The 25,607-nt window shown below is 40.9% G+C and overlaps 1 protein-coding gene across 5 annotated transcripts in view; it reads left to right on the plus strand.

Moving 5' to 3' along the window:
• Positions 1-25,607, plus strand: part of FGF12 (fibroblast growth factor 12) — a 604,572-nt gene that overhangs the window by 321,344 nt on the left and 257,621 nt on the right. The window contains exon 1 of one of the 5 annotated variants that reach the window (XM_070466235.1): positions 4,924-5,380. The exons of 3 other annotated variants lie outside the window; for them this stretch is intronic. Coding sequence is in view for 1 of the 2 variants with exons in the window: in XM_020873370.2 (XP_020729029.1) it covers positions 5,951-6,149 (199 nt within the window). In the remaining variant the exon portion in view is untranslated. One more of the 5 variants, XM_020873370.2, reaches the window with a different exon arrangement.

Raw genomic sequence — 25,607 nt, forward strand, 5'->3', positions numbered from 1 at the left:
ACTAACTTTAATCTGTGTCATGAAGAAGAATTAAGTCTTTCTTATTTTGAGAGATGACTAAAACCAGACAAATATATCACATGTAGTAATTGTTAAACTGTTGAATAAGGCACCATAAAGGAAATCACACATTATTAGAAAGTAATCATTTGTGCTGCTGTAACCACCCTATTTTAACTGGCAATCTGGCAGTGAAAAGGAAATCGAAGTACAGCCACTGTGTGGGATAGCATTCATGGAGAAAAGGTCTTCTTCTACCTGTCAAGCCTGCAGTGTCAGAGGCTGGTGAGTTCATATTCACCAAGCTTTGAGTCAGGGGCCCGACTCAAAGCAGGATCTCAGAGCAGGATGATATAGGAGCAGAGCTGGACTCTTTTGTGTTTCTGATAGACAAGGACATTGATAATATTCCACTAATGAAAATTTTATTTGCCATTACAATGTCAAAGTTAATCATTCATTTCAAGTGGATTTCCAGCCTTTGTTAAATACATTATGTCCATGAGTGAGTGATGATAGGTTTGAATCACAAGGTATGTTTTCCTGTTTTGGCAAGTCTGAATTTTATAGCAGGGCCTTGCTTTAAATGGATATTTTAATGATGGCATGCTCATTCTAATACTTGACTTTATTATCACATCTTCTTTGAGCCTGCAGCAGCCCAGTTAGATAAGGAACTACTTGTGTCATTATCATTGATGTATTTTGCAGATGTGGTTTGGAGATTGAATAGCTTGTTCAGTAGCATACAGCAAGTAGGTGATTAAGACAGGAGCCAAATAAGATCATGATGGCATGAACTATAAGGTTATGAGGGCAGAGAGAATAGAGAGATGTATAGAGTTCCTCTTGGTAACTGAAACAGGCCTTGGATGCAATGTGTGCCCAATTCAAGCTTTCAAGTGAATGAATGGAGTGGTCCTATTTTGATTAGTGGTCCTAGTTTGATTTAGGAGTTGAAAGACTTGGCCTATGAATAAGGGAAAGACTATTCGACATTCTATTTTTTTCCCCTTTAAAATATGGAGATGATTTTAAAATATAGAGATGATTAAGACTATGTTTTATTTGTTTGAAGGTAGGTCAGAAATATAAATATAGTTATCCTTTCAATGCGTATCTGGCAACTTTCTCCAAGTAATTCAACTGCTTCCACCTATGATGTTTTCAAAACTGTAAATGGAAATTCTTAAGTTGTATTAAAAAAGCATAAAAAGTCAAGGTATTGTTATCCCTGAGATATTGTCCTTCAAAATGACCTGATTGTTTTAATTAAATCATCAGTGTGTTGATTTAATTTCCTCCTGACCCCCCCCCCCCCCACAATGCAAAGATATCAGAAATGTCTCATTAACCATGAAGGAAAACTTATGAGACTTAGTGGCCTAGGCAGGAAAGTAATGAATTTCTGAATATGAAAAAGATTAACTAGGGTATTGCTTCTGATCTTAAGAGCCTTGTACATAGGTCCTATGTAACTTCTCAAATTTTCCTATATTAACTTCTTCTCATTGGACAAATGAAGAAAGTGATGCTGTTGATAACTTAAAGTGCTCAACAGCTAAAATGCACCCTGACAATAGCTACAGTAGTACAAGGGAAAAAGTAAAGTCTTTGTTGTTTAATTGAATCAAAAACACCACATTCTTTTAGTAGAGATCTAAAGACATGGAGTGTCACTTTCAGGAAGCTAGCATTTATTGTTTTCATTTTGTTCTATAAATGCCTAACGATGCTGTCAAGACAGGGAAAACTTCAAACAGCGAGTGTTATCTGCTTTTTTTCTCTTCTCTCATCACCCTCTTCTATTATGTGCTGCTACACCGGTTACCTTCTGCATCAAAACATCTTCGTATGTCACAAACCCACTGGAAAAAAAAATCAACACACTCAAAGATTAGAGAACACACATTCCCTTTCCAGGCCTTTTTTGGTGGGCATAGAACTGCAGTTCTAGTGAAGTATATTAATTTTTTGAGAATCTGAGTTTATTTCTCTCTTCTAGGATTTTGTATTATTGAAAAATATATCCCTGTATATCTATATCTATATATCTCTCAAACTCTTGACACCTGAAGAACTTGTTAAAAACTTAAAATTCCTGGGCTCTACTCATAGATATTCACATTCTGAGAAACCATCAGGAAATCTACATTTAAAAAAAGCATCTCAGAAGAATATCATGCTTTCTCTTAAAAAAATAAACACTGTCATCATCTCTTTTACTCATTTGGCATTTTCCACTTTTCAGAATGCTTGCACATACATATTCAGTTCTGGGAGGTAGATGAGACTGATTGTCCCCATTTTGAGGATAAGAAAAAGACTCAGGGTTTAGCAGTGATTTCTTCAAGGCCTCACTATATACTCCTCTCTTGCCCATTTCTCTGGATTCCTCACCTTAGCTGACCTTTTTCTTTTTGAGTGTTGAACTGCAAGAGGCAAGGAGCCCCCAGAGCCAGCCAGTACTATTGGTGCCTGCCTTCCTCAAGAATGAGACAAGGCTTGTGGCAGCCAAGGAAGGAAAATAGATAATTTTATCTGTAAAATGTGAACACTTCCCTAATTGACAGTGTTACCAACTGATTTTCAGTAATTTCCCTTACCACATTCAGATGTACTTTTGAAAATGTATTTGGCTGGCTTCACTTTTGGAGAAGAGGGCTGCGTGTGTGTGTGTGCACACGTGTGTGTGTGTGTCCGTGTGTGTGTATCTCTCTCCCCTGTCTGTTACATATTGTCAGAATCCCAAGTTCACTCCCCTTATGCAGGCACCCTGAACTACTGCAGGGTATGTGTGCTTCCCATTGACAGTTGGGATTCCCCGCCTCATGGCGCCTTGCCTATTTAATCCTCCTCCAGATGTCGGCCCCTTAAACCCATCTGCCTGTGCTGTACCCAGCGGCAGCATGAAAGGTCCCGGCCCCCAGACGCAGTGGGGCTGTTTAACAGTGCTTGCGCTAAACAACTTCATAGGCCTCAGTTCTCATTCTGCTAGGAATCTGGAGGATTCCTGGGCCCTCTCCAGGACCCACATCCATTATCAGTAGTTTCCTTGACATTCATGTTCCTTGCCCACTATTAGGGTATTTCCAGCATACACCTGTTTCTGTTTGGAAATCACCCGTTAAATCTTTTGGCACTACCCTGGTGGCTTATGGAAATGTCTGTTAAGGGGAGGGCCTAAGGATATTTGAAGACTGGTTGAAGAATGATACTTAGTATCACAACAGCCACTTCCAGCCCTTAGCATGGCTACTCCTTTATGTTTCCAAAATTCTTCATGCTGCATTTCAGCTTAGGTGACATTTTCTCCTCTGCTGAGTTTTCCGTAGTGTCCACCGGTCACCACAAGCACTCCTGGAGACCTGACTGCCCTCCAGAGCTGGCTCTTGACTGCCCTTGCCCACAGTCACCCTCTCCACCTGCATCCTCCCCTCTGTGCAGAGTGCTCACCTGGTCCCTCATTTTAGGGACTGAGTCTGTTTTGCAGCTTTCCGGAGGATCGGACCCAGAAATCTGGGTTCCTGGAATGTGGAAACACTTTTTCCTTTTCCAAAATGAGCTGAAGGTGGGCCCAAGGGGCCATCGTTACTTTCTCTAGTGTCTCCTACCTTCCATTCAAAGCAGAATTCTTTGTGCTCCAGCTTATTGGAGAGACTGCAGACCAATTTCTCTCAATTCCCCCACCCCTAACCTCTCTTTGTGCACCGGGGTCCTTTAACCGGTCGGTGGTGTTTTCTCTCGGGGGAGGGATGGGACTGAGCCGATCCGAGCTGCAGTTGTTTCGCTCTGCCTCTGAGAATTTCTCATCCAAACCTCAATCACGTAGGATTGCGTAGAGAGGAGAAAAGGGGAGAGACAGAAGACGGAGAAGGGGGAGAGGGGTGACGGGAGGGAGGGGGAAGAGTCTGGGAGCCGAGGGCGCGAGGGAGGGGAGGAGGCTCCTAGCGCGCTGCGCTTCCCTGCGCTCCGGGAGCTTGGCTCCACCTGGGCGCTCCCGAGCTCGCAGCGGGTGGGCGAGCAGTGCCAAAGGTGCTTTGGCGGCCTCCCGCCCTTCGTCCCACCCTCCGTCTCGGTGGCGGTAGTCACTGCCAGGAGTTTCCTGCGGAGCTAGCGCTCCAGCCGAGCGAACCGGCTAGGCGGCGACGGCGCCCAGGAGCCGGTGCGGCTCGGCGTGCCGGGAGCCTCAGCCCCCGAATGGGACTCCGCCCGGAGCGCCCCCTCTGGGGCCCAGGGAGGCGGCGGCGGGGGGCACCCCGCTAGCCCGCGGCTCTGAGCGGCCACCCGCGCAGCGAGTTGGGCGAGTAGACGGCAATCCGCACCTGCTTCCTGGCCCCGGCCCCGAGTCTGCGTCCGGCCCCCAGGGCCCGGGTGGTGCGCTCGGCCGCCTCCCGACGCGCCCAAGCCCGGCGGCCCAGGGGCCCCGCTTTCGCCCCGGGCGCCAGACCATGGTGGACAGCTCCGGAGCGGAGCCGCAGCCGCCTGGAGCCGAAGTCGCCCGCAGCCAGCCCCCGCCCCACCCGAGCCGCCGCGCGGGTATTCGCAGAGCGCTGGTCACTTCCTTCCTCGGCCGGGATGGGCCGCGCGGGACGGAGTGATCGGCCTCGCGTCCGGCGGGTAATCCCCATCTGATCTGCTGCCTGTGAGCTGTCGACTGCCGAGCCGCGCGAGCCTGGGGGGCCGGGGCAGCGCTGCGATGACCTGATCCCGAGCCCGCCAGGGCGCCCCCTCCTTCCCTCGCTGTCTCTGAGCCTGTGCGGAGAGCGGCTCGGTGCGGCGGCCCCGGGCGGACCATGGCGGGGAGCTCCAGTTAAAGGCGTGTGGGCGCCGAGCTGGAGAGGCCACCTTCGGCTTCGCTGCCTTTTGAGGGGGCTTATTTAAACCACTGAGTCATTCCAGATTTAGGATTCCCTAAATAATCACCAACTGTGCCCATCTGTGCCAGAAAGAAAGCGGAAAGAGAAAGAGCGCCCGCTCTTTGGGACCCCGCGTCTCCGCGGCGCTCGCCTCTCGCGGGTTTCTCCCGGAGGGTGCCTGGCCCTGGAGGATCTCCCTCCCTCCCTCCTCCTTTCCTCCCCTCCCCTTCCCTCTTGCCCTCCTCCTCCCTCGCCTCCCGCTCTCTTTGCAGCGCTGCTGGCGGGGAGTCGCGCTCGCCGCAGCTGGAAACATCTGCCCCGCCAGGCGCCCCTACCCCGACTCCAGCTAACCGCTCCCACTTCGCGCCTCTCGGAATTCCAGAACTCGGGCGGCGGGCCCCCGGAGAACCGCAGCCGGGGCGATGCATTCGGTAGACCTCACCCAGCCGGGACGGACCTCCTAATCTCCAGAACTGCGGGCCGCAGGGAGTTAAATTGCTGCCTTCCTCTCCTCTCTTGCGGTTGGTGGCTTGTTTTCTAAAGGAACGTTTTATTCACTTTTTAGCATTTTCTACCGGGGGCACGCTACCCGCCGCGGTCCTGACTCTTGCTTTGTAAACGGGTTTTCTATGTATGTGTGTGTAGATATACTTTGGACACCTTGCAACGCTTGCGCCTCTCCGACAGGGGCACGGCTTGTTGTTTTGGACATCCTTCTTCCCTTTCCACTTGGTACTCCGAACGCAGTGTGAACAAAGTCCCCACTGCCCCCTTGGACGCGGATCGCCTGGGGGTGCAAGTTTGGGATGCAAGAGTCTAGTTAACTGGAAGGCCTGGGACCGCCCCGCCCCCGCCGCCAGAGGTTGGGGAAGTTTACATCTGGATTTTCACACATTTTGTCGCCACTGCCCAGACTCTTGACTAACCTTGTGGGCGCCGGGTTTTCAGTACTGCAGCCTTCTCAAATATTAGCACTGCCTCCCCGCGCCTGCCCTGTCCCTCCAGGCCGCCGAGGTCCTGCCCTCGCCCCGGCGGAGCGTGATCCCGAGGGCGCAGTGGAGCCCGGGGCCTGGGGCCCGCGCTGAGCAGCTATGGCTGCAGCGATAGCCAGCTCCTTGATCCGGCAGAAGCGACAGGCGAGGGAGTCCAACAGCGACCGGGTGTCGGCCTCCAAGCGCCGTTCCAGCCCCAGCAAAGACGGGCGCTCCCTGTGCGAGAGGCACGTCCTCGGGGTTTTCAGCAAAGTGCGCTTCTGCAGCGGCCGCAAGAGGCCAGTGAGGAGGAGACCAGGTCAGTAGAAGCCCTAACGGTGGGCTCCCTAGTGGCTAACACCCCCCTCCCCTTCTGCAGAGCATCTAGGGGCATTCATGGAAGAGAACCAGGATCCTCCTCTTCCATTCTGGCCCTCGTTCTCCCACAATTTTCAGGTAGATTTCAGTCACCCTCTGTTAGCTAATAGCCTCTTGCCCCATATTCAGGAAGGCACTTTATACCTCGATGAAACCACGGTTTGATTAGGATGAGAGTTACATATTTACATGCTCTTTGTCCCATAAAGCCTGTAGAGTCCTTGAGGGCAGTGGCCACCTCATTCTCCATTTCTGTTTCTCATACATCCCATCATCTGTCCATCCATCTGTCTATCCATCCATCCATCCATCCATCCATCCATCCATCCAGTATTTAATCTACCTCCTGAGAACCTAAATGTAAATAAACCTTCCTTCCTATATCTCTCATAACACAGTGCAATCTTAACAGACAGTAGGCACAAAATGAACTTAAATTTATTGTCTTTTTCTAACTCTTTGTTTGGCAACACATGATGTGGCATCTTCCTCATGTTTCTAATCGATTTCTCACTTGCCTGTTTTCACCCATGCCCTTTCACTTCTTTTCACCCAGACCTTTTCTTATTCTCTTCCAACTGCTTCTCTCCTTGTTCCCAGTGGCTCTGCTCATTAACTTTTCTGTCTTGTTACTCCCATCTTTGCACACTCACACTTTTGGGACATTTATGGAACAACATAGTATCTGCAGTTTGGTCTCAGTGAGTGTAAAGGAAACTTTAGACTTATCAGAGATCTTAGCCTGGCCTTTCTGAAGATAATTCTTTTCTTTGGCTTTAAACTCAAATGGTTAGTCTTTGCTGTATCTCTGTTTACAAAGGGAAATTGGATACCTCAAAATTTAAGAGTGATTATCGCCAATTTAAGCCAGGCTATCTTGAGAGAAAGAAAGCAGAATTTCCAAGGTCTGTGCTTCCCTGGGTGTGGCCCACAGGGTCATTTGCAATCTGCAGATGATTAACCCTTGCTGTGGACAACTGAAAGTAAATACAGTCTAGAAGGAAAGCTTGCTCAGTGACCAGTTGACGTTTAGGTTCGCATCTTTGCAACTCTGATTGTGATGTTCTCTTGGGTTTCAGGAATGAAGCATATGGGCTGGGGTCATTGGGCAAAGAAAACACTTGAAAAGTCTGGACAAGTGGGGCTCAGAATTAGTTTAGAAATTTGGATTAAGCCTTGTAAAGAAGCTGTTCCATCTCATTTTTCTGTTGAGTTTTCATGACATTATTCATTCCATAGTGGGCTCTTTTTCTTATCCCATGATGTTGATGAAATAGTAAATTTCAGGATCTTAAGTTACAATCTTAAGGCAGAAGCTACTAAAGTCTCTTATTTTATATCCAGTTAATATGGCCTGTTTATTGTATAAAGGGAAGATATGTGCAAAATACTAGACTTAACTCTGCACAGGAAATAACTCATATTAGGGGAAAATGAAATTCTTCATATTGTCGTGCAAGCATCATTTGGGGGCCATCTCTCAGAGCTTATGTGGTCTACAAAGAGCTTCAAGGCTCTGAATTCCATGTGACTTTGATATTTCAGTCTCTGAACTATGTTCTTGCCCTCCAGTTTTTGTGAATAGATTCTAGTCAGCCTGCTTATTAACGAACAAGGGTAATCTAATGTTAGGTGGATTGTTTTTGTGAATGGATAATATAAACTCACCTGATCTTTGTTGAAGTTGACTTGGAGACCAGTGATTTGCATGGCTTAATTAAGGAAACTGCTTCCTGTGGCCTTTTCCTTGGCATCTCATTAGAAAATAGAGACTTTGAGGAAACTGCTGAGTTTATTGTTTTTTCATTGCTCATTTAATCTTTTCCTCTTTTTCATCTACTTAGTGTACATTTTGGCAAAGAGGATCATGACTGGTGGATTCCTTTAGCTTAAGTGTCACAGTAATAATCTGACAAAGAGATGACAGGACCTGTTAAGAGATGCTGAGTGCAAGGGCAACATGCATGTATCTGTCCACTGTGGACTTGAGTTTGTTATGAAGCTTAGCTTAGAAGAATTGGGAGCATAGGGTGCAACAAAACTTTTGGGGAAGATGATAGTATCTGTTACCATTACTAACAAAGCCAAATAACTAATCTGTTGATTTGCTGTCAGTGACCATGATTCACATAGCTTGAGATGAGCCTGTTTATAGAGAGAGAGCACCTTCCACATCTCAATTCTCCAGAGAGACTTCTTTAGCTGGATTGGGAGGAAGTTGCTAAACACCAAAAGGAAAAACTATTTGAGCAAATCTATTTTATAAGCTCTTTGATATTATGTTCACTTAATATTTGATTTATCCTTTAAACTCACTAAATGGCCTGCCAGCCATTTCCTGTGAAATACAAACTGAGTCACAAATGGTAAAGTGGTGAAATGGAATAACTTGTCATGATAATTTCCACTCTGAATTTCTGTCACTGAGACACAAGTTTCATGGGCCAGACTTGCCAGGGGAGAGAGCCTGAGACAGTGAACTAAGTCAGGTATTGGATGGGAAAGGCCACAGTTGTATTTCTGATTTCAGGGCTGACATACGGAGAGTCTCTTAATCCTTGTGTTAGCTCACCAAGTTGCAGTGCATATGATGTTGAAATCGCATAAATGCAGAGGGAATACTGAAATTACACAGTGAAGGTCGCAGATTTTAAAATCATGATATTGCATTATGAAAACATGAGAATTGGCAGGGCCAGCTCTCCCATCACAGAGTTCCAGGACCATAGGGTGCCTCGGATGCATTGTGAATGCCATCCCTGGAGCACAGTGGTGGCTTACCCTGGGACTGTGTAGCAAAATGCAGCCTTAGATAAGAAACCTTTGAGTCAGAACAAGTTGGTGTTTTATACAAGATTGCACAGTTTAGATTGTGGTGAGATTGGGGCTAGAACTTGATCCAGTTGATTTTTCTTGCCTGTGTATTTCACAACACAACACACAAAAAAGTAGTGTGATGTACTGCGTGTCCTCTGTCAAAGAATGTGAATAATTTTATAGATTATTATTTTTACCATTAAGGATTGTTATTATTATTTTGTAATTAGAGCAATAATGTGGTCTTATAGAGGAAATAGCTGGCAGAAGGAGACATAAACTAAGTCAAGCAATTGGGGTTCTAAAATGACCATCCTATAGCACCGTGCATATAGAAGTAAATCCCACAGTGAAGACACACAGACAGAGCAGGAATACTTAGTCCCATAGTACTGTGTGGACTGTAGGTCTTTGGAAGTGAAATGTTGGAGACCTTGAACTGGCACATTGGCTTAGGTCACTGAACCATAGAAAAGCCTTTAGAACATAAGAAAAGAATACTCTTACAGTCCTTATTACTTGAGTTATTACTTATATGTGAAATACCTGTATGAGCTGCTCTAATATTTGCTTGAATGTTGATACCACTTAACTTGCCATGTGAATTACATGGCTTACTCAATTCTGGCATTTGTTTTACTCTTGAATAGAAACACCTGAACAAATGATTAACTATAGAATTATTTCTGTTTTTCACTCAAGAGTTGCTGCATGTAATAGATAGCATTCCCCATCAGGAAGGGATAAGTGTTTATAGAATCTGTTAAATGTTGGAGTGGCCAGGAACCTTGGAGGTCATTAGTATCACTCCTTGAGTTTTCAAGTGAAAGTCTGTCTGTAAAGCACAGAGTAATTAGATAAGCTTAAATCTATGTATTTTAATCAGTGTTTTTTTATTATTTTTCTGTAATTTAATTCTTTCCCTTAAACTGGGGCATTAAAAAAAATCAGTAATCAATAAAATTCCTCACCCGAAAAACATTAGATAGCTTTCATAGCTTAAGTTTTGGGTCTTCTTTACTTTTGTTTTAAAGAATGATGCAGTATGTTTATAATGATTGGATAAAATAAATCAAAGAAGTGATTATAATTTTACTAAATTTTGTTGATTTTTGTCTTATTTTTCTCAGTTCTTGTTTCTACTTGTTTCTGAGTCCTTGTTTCTGTTATAAAAATTATGGTTAATCAAAATATTTTAGTATTTTTCCAACTTGTTTTGGTGGATGTATACTATTTAACAGCATACTCATTCGGTATTTTACTATCAAACATATCCTTTGACACTGACAAAGGAAACATCATAAAAAAACTTCAAGAACAAAATGGACAAAAATGGGGGAAATGCTTGATCATGTGACTTAAAGAATATAAATTACATTTTTATAAATTGAAATCATTCTGGTCAATATATAGATCAAGAATACATTCACATGACAAGTGATACTTTACATTTATAGCAAGTAGTTTTATTGTATTTTCTCTTTTAAAAGTATGACTCATGTCTGAACTACAAAATCAGCCTAATTAAATGATATTTGGCTTGATGCTTGTTTGAAAAAATCAAGCTTTCCTTTTTAGAAACTCACCCTAGGGTTTAAAATGATATTTTGTGTATGTGTGTGTTGTAACCTTCTTTTCTCTACAGCAGTGCATTCTCATAATTATGTTTCCATTGTAAGAACATTTTAAAATAGTAGGTACTGTGATCTCTTGATTTCTTTCATCCCACAGAGATCTCATCAAGCCATAACTCAGGATTAAGTCTTTAAAGTTTTAATGAAGTTGATATTGAACAGAGTTAGAAAAACAATTTGTAGGAAATGAGGCAGTCTGTATTTGAGGAAGCAATAGGAATATTTTGGAAGATCTTTAGAAACTAAAGCTTTGTCTCTTACAAATGTAGTTTAAGGGAAGTACTGGACTTACTAGTAAAAAACTACATAGCTTTTATTCTTGTTGAGAGCATATTTTTGCATAGATATTACTATGTTGATTTAGTTTGGGAAATTTGTTAATAGTGATTACTTTTTTCTCATCTCTTTTTTTGAGTACTTTGTCATAATGTGTATTCACTATGACTTTCATCTGAATTATTATAGATTTTGTGAGAACTCTCATAAATAGCCTATTTAGACATAGGAGACCAAGTTAACATATGACATTTTGAATTCTATCTGATGGCCTACTATCAAGCTACATGACTTTACTTGTTATCCAAAGAGAAATGAGGCACATCTAAAGGGCTCTGATTCCAAGGTCACTTTCTAAGCATCCTTGAGAGGGAGGAGCCTTAGAATGCAGAATAGCTATAAGTTAACCATATATAATAATACCTTCCTTGATGGTATAACTTCAGGATTTACAGAATTTCTTTACAACTTCTGCTCCTTTAATTCTTCATAGCAGTCTACTGGCATGATACCGTCTTTGAAATAAAACTAAGCTTCAAAGTAGTAGACAGACTTGCTCAGGTTCACGGAGTCAGAGAGTGGCTAAACCGCTCCAGGACCTCCAGCCCACACCCTGCAGATCCTCTGTCTTTATCTCCCACCACCTTGAGCTAAGGAGGCAGAATCTGAAGAATTAAGTGAGATTCAAACCTGGGACACTCCAGTTGGGGGAATCAGATAAAGAGTTCAAGGAATTATGGAGCGTCATGTTGCTTTGCTCTGGGTATATCTAGACCCCCGGGAGCATCTCTTGTGAGGAGGAGGAGGATAGCAGAGAGGCTGGGGAAGGCCTCCAGGTACTGAAGAAGCAGTCCTGTGGCCATGTTGTCATGTGCAGTTCCCAGGCTTCTGGCTGGGATGTTCCTCTCTGCTTGTGGGAGCCTAGGAGATGTCAAAGGCTGCCACCTGGGGCCCCTAAGGACTCACTGGGAGACTCAGGTCCAGAGGGGAAGACTCTCTTCACTGTAAACATAAACCGTTGCTTCAGATGTTTTCAAATGCAAAGAGGTAAATAACAAAGGCAGGAGAGCCCTGTAGGATTTAGTGTTTAAAATCTTTTTTTTTAATTTTAATTTTTATTTCTTTACAGTGAGTGTTGAGTGTGTAGCAGAGTGATTAAGTACATGGATGTTGGTGTGGGATCGGAATCCAAATTCTGGAGATACTATTTTTGAGAACATTAGGCAAATTTGTTAACATCTTTGAGCCTCAGTGTGCTGATTTGTAAAATGAAAGTACTATCTCTAGCATTTGGCTAGGAAAGATTTCTCTGAGGAAGAATCATTTAAGCTGAGTTCTGAAGGATGAGGCAGGCAGAGAAGGGTGGAAGATGTTCAAGGCAGAAGAGATCAGCTTGCATGAGATTGAGGTGAGGAGGTATTCGGTGCTTTAGAAGTGTAGCTGGAGTGATGGGAGCAAGTGGTCCAGGCGACGTTGGAAAGGGCAGCGTTGTGCCGGGCCTTGGAAGCTTGCAGAGAGATTTTAATCTAGAATCCAAAGAGAGTCCGAAGTAGGGGGTGATATAATCTGGCCTGTATATTTAAGTGGACACTCTGGCTTTGGAGAGGAGAGTGGATTGTAGGGGAGCCAGAGGGGAAGTTAAGGAATCATAAGGCGGCCAGGGAAGCAGTTTGGGACAGCAGTTCTCAAAGTGTGGGACACAGGCCCTGGAAGCTCTTTGGGGACCTTCTGGTGGGTCCACAAGGTTAAAACTAGGTTCAAAATGATATTTCCTAATACTAATTATTCATCTTTTTTCACTCATTGTCTTAAGTGTCCAGTGTGATTTTCCAGAGGTTATATGATATGTCCACTATCATCTGAAAAGGCTATTAAAATTTCTATTCTTTAAAACTATATATCTGTGTAAGGCCAGGTTATCTATATATGCTTAAGCCACAACATCTACAAGAGATTAAATGAGGAAGCAGATTTGAGAATCTAGCTGATTTCTGTTAAGGCAGACATAACAGAAATTTGAAACATATAAATTATTTTTCACTCATTTTTGTTTTGGAAAACAGTTATGTTTCATTAAAACACCTGTTTGTTTAATATATGATGGGCTTATTTTTAATGAATGTTTGAAACATTTTGTCATAATTTCTAAACACAGTAAATATTGGAAGATAGCGGCCACAGAAACAAAAGCTCTTTGAGATGCTCAATAATTTTTAGGAGTGTAAAAGGATCCTGAAACTGGAAAGTTGGAGAACCACCAGTCTAAGGTATAGATAATGTTGACACAAAACATCATGGCAGTGGTCATGGATATGAAAAGAATAGATGGAGGTAGAATCAGCTGAGCCTGGTAATAGATAGATATGAGTCAAAAGCATGTAAGGTGTCTGGATGATTGATTTCTGGCTAAACAATTCAGTAGTGAGTGGTGCTAAGATGCAGGAAAACTAGGGGAGAAGCAGAGTTGGTACGTGTCAGATGCATATCCTTCCCCAATTACAAAGCACTGCAGAATGCTAAGGTGGAAAATTGGGTGATAGTATTATTTATTGTTTAGCAGTTTTACAATATCGTGAAGATCCTGAATACCCCTTCTGTGTAAGGCTATCTACTTTATTCTTGAACTCTTTAGGGAACTTATTTTCCTCCGTTGATCTATAGCTACTACCTTGTAAGAGTAATCCTATAAGCAAATATGTTTTAGGCAGAGAAAAACACTGTGTGTGTGCTTAGTTGTGTCCGACTGTTTGTGAGCCAATGAACTGTAGCCCCCCAGGCTCCTCTGTCCATGGAATTTTCCAGTCAAGAAATGCTGGGGCGGGTTGCCGTTTCCTACTTCAGGGGATCTTCCTGACCGAGGGAGTGAACCAGAGAAGAATATTAAAAAAAGTCAGAAACCTAAATAGTTTTTTTCTTAGTCCTTTAAAATTGAAACAAAGTATTGCGTGTTAAAGACACTTGAAGTAGTTCAGTCCTGAATGTATTCTGAATATGACTTTTATACATGTGGAATCTAGGTGGACTTTATACATGAGCCTGGGTTAGATTCAGTGGTCTTTGCATAATCAAGTGACTGTGACAAGATAAACTTTGTAAAGTTTTCCTTATTTGTCCAACTGTTGTTAGTCATTTGATTAGTACTTATTGTGGTGCTTATATATCTCCAGGCTTCCTGCTTCTAATCATACTTCTGTTAATGCCTCTCCACTGGAGTTTGTGTACAGTCTTTTCTTTTTTTTATTTTTATTTTTTTTATTAGTTGGAGGCTAATTACTTTACAATATTGTAGTGGGTTTTGTCATACATTGACATGAATCAACCATGGATTTACATGTGTTCCCCATCCCGATCCCCCCTCCCACCTCCCTCTCCGCCCTATCCCTCTGGGTCTTCCCAGTGCACCAGGCCCGAGCACTTGTCTCATGCATCCAGCCTGGGCTGGTGATCGTACAGTCTTTTCTTAATGACTTTTCAGAGGTCATTAGAGAAACTCTAAGGTCTAAGACCAAATCTAGTTTCCTGGAAGAGAATGACATGGGATGAATAGAATCTGTAGTCAGATCACAAAACGCTAGAGCTTAGAGATTATACAGGCCAGCGATTCTCAGCTCAGCTGCAGAATCAAGTCACCTGTGAGCTTTTATAATGTGCTAATGCCACACAACCAGAAAATCTGATTTCTTGTATCTACTCTGGGGCCCAGACATTAGTCATCAGTTTTTCTTATTTGTTTTTTCTAACCTCCTAGAAGATTCTAATGTGCAGCCAAGGCTGAGAACCACCAACCTGTTCAAGTCCCATCACTTCATACCTTGTGACCCTGAAACAAAAAATAATTATTTTATTCATTAGTGTTTCCCTGGTGGCTCACTGGTAAAGAATTTGCCTGCCAACGCAGGAGACGCAGGAAAGGCTAGTTCAGTCCCTGGATAAGGAAGATATCCTGGAGAAGGAAAACCCACTCTAGTGTTCTTACTTGGGAAATCCCATAGACAGAGGAGCCTGGCAGACTATAGTCCATGGGGTTACAGGGGAAAGACATGGCTTAGCGACTACACAACAATAAAGAACCTTTAGAATACATTTATGCTGTCTAGACACTGCACACAAATTTTAATTCCAATGATGATCCTTGCCTTTTGCTTGTTGTTGTGTTTAATGGCTTCCAAAACCTGAGCCACATCATGTGTCTGTGTGCCTCATCTTCCTCACCAGCACATGAGTTCCCAAGGACAGGACCTGGGCCCTGTTCATCACTAAATTCTCAGCACTAGCCTCTTGCCTGCGTTACTGCATTTCTTTGATCGCTGTTAAATAAATGAGGACTCATGGAACCTTACGTTTATGGCCAGCCTCAGAGCAAGAGGGATACTGAAGTTAGTATCTCCAGTTCTCACACAAGGATGCTGAGATCTAGTAAGCCTGGAGCTTCTCAAATCTGAAAGACTAGTAAGAAGTAGAGTCTGCGTTTGAAGTCAGGTTTGTTTTTCCTAGTTCACTTTCCTTTCTACTCTGCTAGCACTGGAAATGAGCCTCAGTGTCTTTCTTTGAAAAATGATGGTACCATATTAAAGGATATTTAAGGGCTTTTTTAGTTTGACAAGTCATTGAATAGCTCCTCTCCTCCCAGGAGGAACACTCATGACCCGGACATGAAATACTCATCTGTTCCCTGCTTCCTACGTACATAGCAAATATAAAAAACCATTTTCCTAGTGTGCTGTTTAGAATGTTCCTAACTATATCCCATGGTTTAATTACCTAAAATGTGCTATTAAACATCTCTTTACCTAAAATATCAGTCTTAATTTCTTTTGACTCCAATTTAGGCCTTACAAAATTAGGAATTAAATCCAGTATACTGCAGTGTTTCAGACATTTTTAAAACCTAAGGTAAAAAGGGGGATTAAAACAAAGTGTGAATGCAATTCAGGAAAGAAAATCTGTGAGCTTCTATAAATTATTATCAAAAGAAAAAACAAAAATTTCTAGAAGATGTATTTTTTTATTGTTACTGGTGACTTGAATGTTTTATTTTAGTTTTGGGAATTCAAAAGATGACCCAGATCACCTTTACAGTGCCCCAGAATCAGATAATACTCCTCAATAATTAAGAATGGGGCCAAAATTTAAATAAGTACCTGAAGTAGGGATCCATAGTCAAATTGTCTGGGTAGAAGAAATGTCAGATTTTTCAAAAAAATTATTTATTTTTAAGTTTTTATTTTATTTATTTTTGGCTGCATTGGATCTTTGTTGCTGCACATGGGCTTTCTCTCGTGGCAATGAGTGCGGGCTGGTCTCTAGTTGGGGTGTGTGGGGCTTCTCTTGTGGAGCACAGGCTCTAGGGGTGCATGCTCAGTAGTTGTGGTGCCTGGGCTTAGTTGCCCTGGGGCGTGTGGGATCTTCCTAGACCAGGAATTGAACCTGTGTCCCCAGCATTGTGCGGTGGATTCTTAATTACTGGACCACCGGGGAAGTGCCAGATTCTGTTTTTAGATAAATAGCTCTAGCTGAGCTGTCCATATGTTACCCATACCATATGTAATCTTATGTTGGGGAGAAGACTTGAAGATAGGAGAGCCACCCAAAATCACCTAAAGAGGATAGAAAATAAAAGAATGGTCAGTGTTTGTAATTAATTTAAAAAATAATGAAAAAAATAATTTAAAAATGATGATAAGACTGATGTGCCAATTTCCAAGGAAACCCAAGTTTCTCATGATGGAGAGAGTTAAAGTTGTGCTATTGTCATGCTTTATTAATTCAGGGAGGACTGCAGTGGATTTTTGCAACCATAATGTGACCACGAAGTGAAGCGTAAGTGCCAAATGAGGTGATGGTTCAGAAGCTCAGAATTCTAGAAAGGAAGTCGTGTTGGTAGAAGCCTTTGTTTCCTCTGTAGCCTTCTTGTGGGATATTGCTATAAAAGATTGGAAATTTACTTTCCTTTCAGAACGGTGGAGAGGGCTCCTCTTTGCCTTCTTGCTGACCCTGTTTTCTCTCTGTAACTTTTGCTCGGGGAAGTACCTGGTAGCGTCTTGAAGTGCTGGTATCCTGAGCGGTCTGCTTACTCCTCTCTCTCCACCTACAGATCGTGAGAAAAGGCATTAAGGGGGAAAAGCACTTTGAATTCATGCATTTCTGAGTGCTTCCATGTAATTCCTTTTTTGAGGTTTTACTGGGCTACATTTCCAGCTTACCACATGGCTTCTTCAGTTTGGATTCCACTCATGGTTCTCCTGGGCTTCTCAGGTGGCGCAAGTGGTAAAGATCCCACCCGCCAATGCAGGAGACATTGAAGACTTGGGTTTGATCCCTGGGTGGGGAAGACCCTCTGGAGGAGGGAATGGCAACCTAGTCCAGTGTTCTTGCCTAGTCCCATGGATAGAGGCGCGTGGTGGGTTGCAAAGAGTCAAACATGACTGAAGTGACTTCACGCATGCTTGGTTCTGCTAATGGGACCACCATCTTGGTTGGGAACCTGAAGATGGGAGATGCTTGGCTCCTGTTACTTTTACCTAAAGCGCAGCACAGTTCTTCCTGTTCTCTTTATCATGCTAAGTAATCACATTCAGTCTGAAGCTTTTGTCTCATGCTATTACACGTCTGCACTTGAGGATGGGTAACTGTGACATCAGCCTTGGGAGATCCGCGTACTGGGGTATATGACTCAAAGTGTTATTGAGTTTGCATTAGAAAACGTCAGTACTCATTACAATCACCCACCTTATGGGGGAGGGATGTGAGCCTCTGAAGAGGTAAATTAGGTCATGTAACTACGGAAGTCAGAGCAAGCATAGAAGCTAAAGTCTATAAACATAACCCTGTGCCTTACTGCAACACCATAGCTGTAGCAATGGGATATTGCCCACTGCTGGTAGCAAGATTATCTACCTCTTCTTTGTTTTGAGCAATTTAAATGTTGGTAGTTGTTTTTAAATGTCTATAGTCAAGTTATATTAGCAGATACCTATTGAATGGCTGTGCTTGGGAGTGGAATATGGCAATAATGAGGAAGTACCTGTTCTTTTTCTGTAGGGCAATCTATAATTAAGATTTGTTAACTCTGGCCAGATTTGTATTACTGTGTTCCAAGATGTAGGTTTGCTGTATTCTTCTGGACAGTTTATCCTGTAATGTCTAAATTTCAAGAAAAATAACAATAATTATGTAATTAAAAAAATTAGGTAAAATCTTTTAAAAATGCACATGTGCTCAAGACCTGGCTCAGAGCATGCTGTTTGATTATATATGTTATCAACATGAATATGCTGCATAATCAAGGTTCTTTCTCTACCTGTCTTCTCACAGTTCTCTAGCCAACTCCAGCCTTGTTGGTATACATGGAACGTAAAAAGCATCTGTCCATTTCAGTTCCATAGTTTGTAGTTGTTTTTCTCATGAGGGATGCTGTTAACTTCCACACTAACCTTTCCCTTACCTAGACAGAGCCCCTCATTTCCCAGCGCAGCTGCAGTTCTGCCTGTTATTCCAGGCCCAGCCCAACTCCTATCTTTTCTGCCAGATCTTCTCAGAGCCTTCCAGGTAGAATGATTCACTTCCTGCCCCAGACTTCACTTGTATAGTCATCTGCAGTTCCGTTTGTCTTGTCTGTTACTGTGGGAAGTACCTGTCCCTGTGATTGGAACATGAGTTCCTATAGAAAAAGAACTATGTCAATGCTCTCTCCATAGTAAGTGGTCAGAAATAATTCATCCAAATGAAATGAATTCTATTGGTGACTGGTGGGCTCATGACACCAGTACTAGTCAGATTTCAAGGGGCTTTCTGCACAAACGAGAAAATACTGAGCAGGAAAAGGAATTAGTATTTTTGGCTAATATTAATTTCATTTTGTTGGATATTGTGATACAATAATATCATTAATCTACTGTCAATTGGTGTTTAACTATCAGATGAATACTTAGCACTTATGCTTCTCCTTCCTCCCCAACCCAACTCCCAGTTGCCACCCTTGTTTCACTCGGTGTATACTTTTCCTCTTTCCTCTTTCTCAGCGGAGTAGCTACTTATAAAGGGGGAGTTTCTATGGAAATGGTAAAGGAAAGAGGAGCTTTGTATTAATTTATCCCTTTGCTCCAGAAATGGAGGGGAAGTGGGTGGCATTGCCAATTTGGAAAAAGGCCCATTTCTATTTTGACTGGCTTTGGTTTCTTAACATTGGGTTAATGAAAAATTTGCCATTGATTTCAGATTCAGTCATGCCTGGTCCTTACATTTACAGTTGAGACCAACAAGTCATTTTAGTGTTAAATACGCTGGAGGGAACATAGTCACTCTGGTTTCACTTTTCCTGGTGAAGCTGTAAGTAATGGAGGAATACAGTATTGATTTGGTCTAATGAAAAAGCTTCTTTCTGTCAACTCTTTATTACCTCATTCGCTTTTCTTCTTTCCTCTTCTCTTACCCTTAAAGCTATTGATAGCAGCATTAAGTAAGTCTTCTGTGTATGCTGCAGTACTCTGTATTTATTCTTTTGCTTGGTTTGAAACCCTGCCTTTTTCTTAAGAAGATATAAATAAAAGAGGCCTTTGAGTCAGTCTAAGGTAACAGTATCATAAAAATGGCATTGGACTTTTTGACCTTGGGGAAGTTTTATTCCCTTCTCTTCAGCTTAGTTTCCTCACTTTCAGAATAAAGGGATTGTATCAGATAGTTTCTGAGATCCTTTTCAGCTTTATCATTCTTGATGTGTATTTCTGATATTAAGTCTTACAGGGGATGGGTTGTTGAATTCCAAGATATTTGGATGTCAGTTATAAGTAAATAGCTTAATGACATGTTGGGCATGAAACTCTAGAAGATTTATTAAGGGAATAACAAAAATACATATACTTTTGTTTAATGGCTCTCCCCTGTAGTGTTTATTTGTAGTTATATCCACTAGTTTAATTGAACACATATTGACTGTATTTCTAAATTTTCTTTGTATTATTTTAGTTTTTAGCATTTTATTGGGCATTCAAAATAGACTATTGCATCAGTTTGGACTTTAGCACTGAAGAGATTTTAATAAGATGGTAGAACTAGGTTTTATCCTAATGTAGGTGACATTTAGTTATTTACTAGCCTCAAAGAGAAGATAACAATTAAAAAAATGGACAGGAAAAGGAACTATGTGATGTGGAGTGAAAGTTGAAGACTGATTTTTGAATAAGCTAATGTGAAACAGCATATTCCATGATGGTTTTAGATTAAACAATGGAAAAGTGCCATTGGAATGAGAATGGTAGTAGAGAGAAAAATCATGCCTTAATTATCAAGTTTTTAGATTTCTCAGACTTTAAGACATACCTTTTTGATATGTTTCTACCAAGACTTCATCAATTAAGGAAGAAATCAATGTTTATGGAATATAAAATATGACATACTCTTAGAAGTCATCATTTATATTATGGACAATTGGTGAAATTTAGTTGTGCTCATTAGTGGTAAAAATGTAAGATTTAGAAGAGTATAATTAAAATATTGCCTAAAATGAGATTTTATCATTTCTGTGAGTTTCATTTATGTATGTCACCCATCTCATCTGTTCTCATAGGTATTGTTGGCATTTGGTTTTTTCTTCTTTAGTTTTTCCAATTCTTTATCTATGCAGTATGGTTACAATATACATAGGGGAAATTCAGTTTTACCTTTTGAACCATTAATCATGTTATTTGACCAGAAGTAAGCTTGGCCTGTTCTTGAATTTGAAGTCTATAACACAAGGTCACTTTTAAGATTTATAGTACATAAAATTGCATGACATATAGTAGATGTGTTGGTGACCCTGATTACCTGCCTCTGGATAAGCTTCTATTGAGTGTTGCTTGGAGTCAAACATCACTCTCCAGGTTTGGTCTGATAAACCCAGAGTAAAATACACTCAGTTTAGATTAGAATTTCTGCGAGGTCTCTGAGAGATCACTTTATCTCTCTGCACAGTAGTGTTTGGTTAACTGTTCTTGCAACTGCTGTTTTTCAGGTGGTTTGAGAAAAAAGTCTTTAATAATTTTATAGTAAAGATTTTATTATTTTTAACATTAACAAAATTCTTTGGATTTTCATAAGTGGATTTTGTCTGCATTCTGAATTAAGTCTCAAGTTGGTTTAGACCTCTTCTGAATTGATTCAGGCACTTTCATGGGTAGCTATCCCAGCAAGGAAGCTATATGCTCAAAGGTCTTGTTGTGTCTCTAGTTTTAAGAGCTCTGAGCATATCTTGTTCACAACTTCCATGTTTCAGTCCATACACCAATGCAGTGAAGGGATATACATTTCACTAGTCCCAATACAATGCTTCTTTTGTGTCTCCTTGCTACTGCTGCTGCTAAGTTGCTTCAGTCGTGTCCGACTCTGCGACCCCTTAGATGGCAGTCCATCAGGCTTCCCCATCCCTGGGATTCTCCAGTCAAGAACACTGGAGTGGGTTGCCATTTCCTTCTCAAATGCATGAAAGTGAAAAGTGAAAGAGAAGCTGCTCAGTTGTGTCCGACTCGCAGCGACCCCAGGGACTGCATCCTACCAGACTCCTCCATCCGTGGGATTTTCCAGGCAAGAGTACTGGAATGGGTTGCCATTGCCTTCTCTGTTGTGTCTCCTTATGCTCATGCAATCCCCATTCATATCTATTTCCCAGGTAAATTTCTCCATCTTCTCCTTCTATGCACCCATTTCCACTGTAGATACATTAGTCATAATACACAGTTTCTTAAAATTGATTTTTATAGTTTTTATTCTTCTGCTGAACTTTGAACCTGTGGACAGTGAGTTCATAAAACCAGGATTATCTTAGTGAATATTACTGTTTGCTGAATGATGTCATTAATAGAGATATTTCTATTTTGCTGTTGTTGTCTGTTTGTTTTGTTTTCTCCTTTCTCTGCTGTATTTTCTTCTTGGATGAACTCATCTTTATTGACTTCACCTGTCTCCTCTATATTTCTGACTCATAGGTTAACACCTGAGGTCCTTATCCAAATTTCCAACTACATGCTATTGACTTTCATGTGGTTCTACTGCTAACACAAATGTAACCTTCTTCATTTTGAATTTGATTATTATGATCCTCCAGATGTCAGTCTGCTTTGTATCATGAGTTTCCCATCTCAGTGAATGACACTGTTTATGATAACTAGTATGCACTTAGCAAATATTGGTAGTTTCCTGACGTCAACCTTCTTGTCTGCCAAGCTGGAAACCACTCTTATCTTTGACTCATCTCTCTTTACTGTCATATCCAGTTACCAACCTCATTGATTTGATCTCTACAAAGCTTTTTTAAAAAAAACTTTATTATCAGGCACTAACTGAGGACTTTCTAGGAAATGTTACATAAGGAATAGTAAGATGAATCAGGTACAGTTAATAGCATCAGGTAAGCTGATAATCTTTGTTTAATATTATCATTTATCCATCTCTCTTGTCACTGCCAGAATTTAGGGGCTTTTTGTTGTAACCTGAAGTTCCAATGAGTTTTGAAAGCTGGATCTTGTACTTAATACACTTTTAAGAGAATCAGTTCAGTTCAGTCGCTCGGTCGTGTCCGACTCTTTGCGACCCCATGAATCGCAGCACTCCAGGCCTCCCTGTCCATCACAAACTCCCGGAGTTTACTCAAATTCATGCCCATCGAGTCGGTGATGCCATCCAGCTATTTCATCCTCTGTCATCCCCTTCTCCTCCTGCCCCCAATCCTTCTAAGCATCAGGGTCTTTTCCAATGAGTCAACTCTTCGCCTGAGGTGGCCAAAGCACTGGAGTTTCAGCTTCAGCATCAGTCCTTCCATTGAACACCCTATCTATTAACCTGGGTGTTGTGAAGTCTGAGTCTCCCTTTTCTTGCATCCTTAATTAGTCTTTGCATACAATTTTCAAAATACATACTTAATATCATGTTCAGTTCAGTTCAGTTCAGTCGCTCAGTCATGTCTGACTCTTTGCGACCCCATGAATCGCAGCACTCCAAGCCTCCCTGTCCATCACAAACTCCTGGAGTTTACTCAAACTCATGTCCATCGAGTCGGTGATGCCATCCAACCATCTCATCCTCTGTCGTCCTCTTCTCCTCCTGCCCCCAATCCCTCCCAGCATCAGGGTCTTTTCCAATGAGTCAACTCTTTGCGTGAGGTGGCCAAAGTATTGGAGTTTCAGCTTCAGCATCAGTCCTTCCAATGAACACCCCCATAAAAACCTTTTCATAGTTTCCCAATTGTTTATAAAAGCACCTTTAAATGATCTAAACATTGCCATGATTTCTTGAGACCTTATTCATCAGTCTCTTTATCTTCCTCTTAATACATTAATCCACATCCCTACTTTGAGTGTGACATCTAAGCCAGTCCAAGGAAAACTAGAAAGATTTCAATAGGAGTAAATGTGGGTGATAAGAACAAGCAATAGAAATGGGAAACTGCTTGGCTGCATGTCCCAGTAATTACTGATACTCAGAAGTACACAACACTAAAGACTCTTTCCCGTCCTTCCATTTTGATATATTCCACTCAGTCTGCAATCTCAGCAGTCAGTTTGAATGTGTTTTGTGAAAGGAATATGCATAGATATTTGGGTGTTTTTCATAAACTACGGGAACCAAGTCAGTGATTATGAATCAGCCTATGAGAGCTCTTTCTTTATATACCTATGTTACCATAGCACCCATCTTCGTTTATATTAAATATTTAAAATTCAAGCAAAAACCTTAGAATATGATATTTAAGTATAGGTAGTTCTTTTTATTGCCCAGATATTCTGGATGATGATTTCAATCAGACATAAAATATTTATTTCATCGTTTATTCCTTGGGTTGAATTTTCTGCCATCATGTAGCTAATTGTAAGTTGTATCTGACCCCTGGGTTTTAAGCTGTCATAGAAACAATGTATTTTGAAAGGTAGAGCTTATACTTAATACACTTTGAAGGGAATACATATTTATTAACATTTTGTATCAAGTAAAGATTTAACATTGGTTTTATTTAGAATTGAAATAAAATAGAATTGATCTAAACTTTTGCTTATTGCTTCTTTTCACTTGATGAAATCAGTTGTACTTGGCACTAGGAATGCTCAGTTGTCTTTTAAAATCTAGAATTAAAAGAGAGGAAGTGCTCAGGCTGAAGGGATAGAATTAAAATAATGTTAGTGGTTCTTAGATTTCCCTTTGAGGAAATGGTCAGTCCAGATGGTCCTAGATTTCAGGGAAATACTGTGGACTAGATATTATTAAATTAAGTTTTTTCATATTTGTTAGCCAGTCAATCCTGTTTCATTATAAGATTACCTTCTTTTATTTTTTTCTTGATTGGCTTTCTTTCATTCTTATTTTTTTGACTTCCTTTTTCAATAATTGGGTACCACAGACATCAGTATCAGGAGATAAATTAAAAAAAAATTGGCACTGCTTTATATTTCCTAAGATATGGGTAAAAGGTTTTCTTCTTTTTCATATGTTTAATTTTTTTAAACAATGAATTTTAAAAACATTTTCCAAACCAGACTACTTATTTGTAGTGTTTCATAGTCTGGCAACATACAGCAAGTTGCTTTCAAAAAGGTAAAATATAGGAAAAATGTAAATAAAGTTGTGATGGTTTTGATTAAAAAACAAATGCTATTAATTAAAAAAATTTTGCTTTTACTTCTATACTCCCTTTATTTCAGAGTCTTTCCGTTTGTCACTATATTGAAATTCTGTATTTGTAAGTCATATATTTCCCTTAATAGACTGATTTTTTTTTTAGTACATGATTTCTAATTGTAGCTGCACAAAATCTAGCACAATATCTGGCATAACATTATATTTCACTAGACAAACACCAAACAAACAAAACATCTAACATATGTCAGTGTCTATAACTTCATATATTGTAAGTGAAATGCAATATAAATCCCAATGCCCTCCAATATATCAGTTCCTTTTCTATAGTTGAAATTCCATGACACTGATTTAGATTGTTTTTGTCTATGCTTATTTTCATAAATGCTTGTATTTTATGTGCTTTCAATTACCTAAAATAATTGAGTAGCTACAATCAAACTTTAAAGGAATTATATTTTTGTTTTGTTACTTATTGAAAATAAAGATCCTAATTTATTTGAAAGCATGAAGTAAGACATAAAATAAAATCTATTTTTAAAAATTTATCAAAGATTATTCAAGCAGCACTAGGCTTTCTGAATTAGTTTTATTAATAAGTCATTTCCTTCTCCAAACCTAAGAGAAAGACATATTTGGATGTCTAATAATCTAACAAAATGGTTAGATAAAGTGCCTTAAAACTTGAAGCTTCTGAGTAACTCCTAACTGGTCTTACACTTGTCACATCTCTTCTGTGAAGTCAAGTAAAGGCCAACTATGAGGTGTCATTTGTGTTCTTCCTCTGAGATATCATCATAAAATATTCACCAGCTTCTTTATAGGGCTTTCCCACAGGCAGGCACACCAGAACACGTTCCGATTCACTGATAATAATGGGATCTGATTTCCATCCTTGAATTTGCAGCACAGGCACCTACGTCTGAGACAGGAACACTCTGGATGTTTTCCTACATTGTTTTTCAAACACAGTGCAGATCCCTACTAACATTTGCCCTTTTTCATATTCATATCATTGTTATTCATGTTATTGTTGCAGAATTCCATGATGTCATGTAAGTAGCTACTAC

This window comes from Odocoileus virginianus, chromosome 4, assembly GCF_023699985.2.
Source record: "Odocoileus virginianus isolate 20LAN1187 ecotype Illinois chromosome 4, Ovbor_1.2, whole genome shotgun sequence".
In the NCBI taxonomy this organism is placed as follows: domain Eukaryota; kingdom Metazoa; phylum Chordata; class Mammalia; order Artiodactyla; family Cervidae; genus Odocoileus; species Odocoileus virginianus.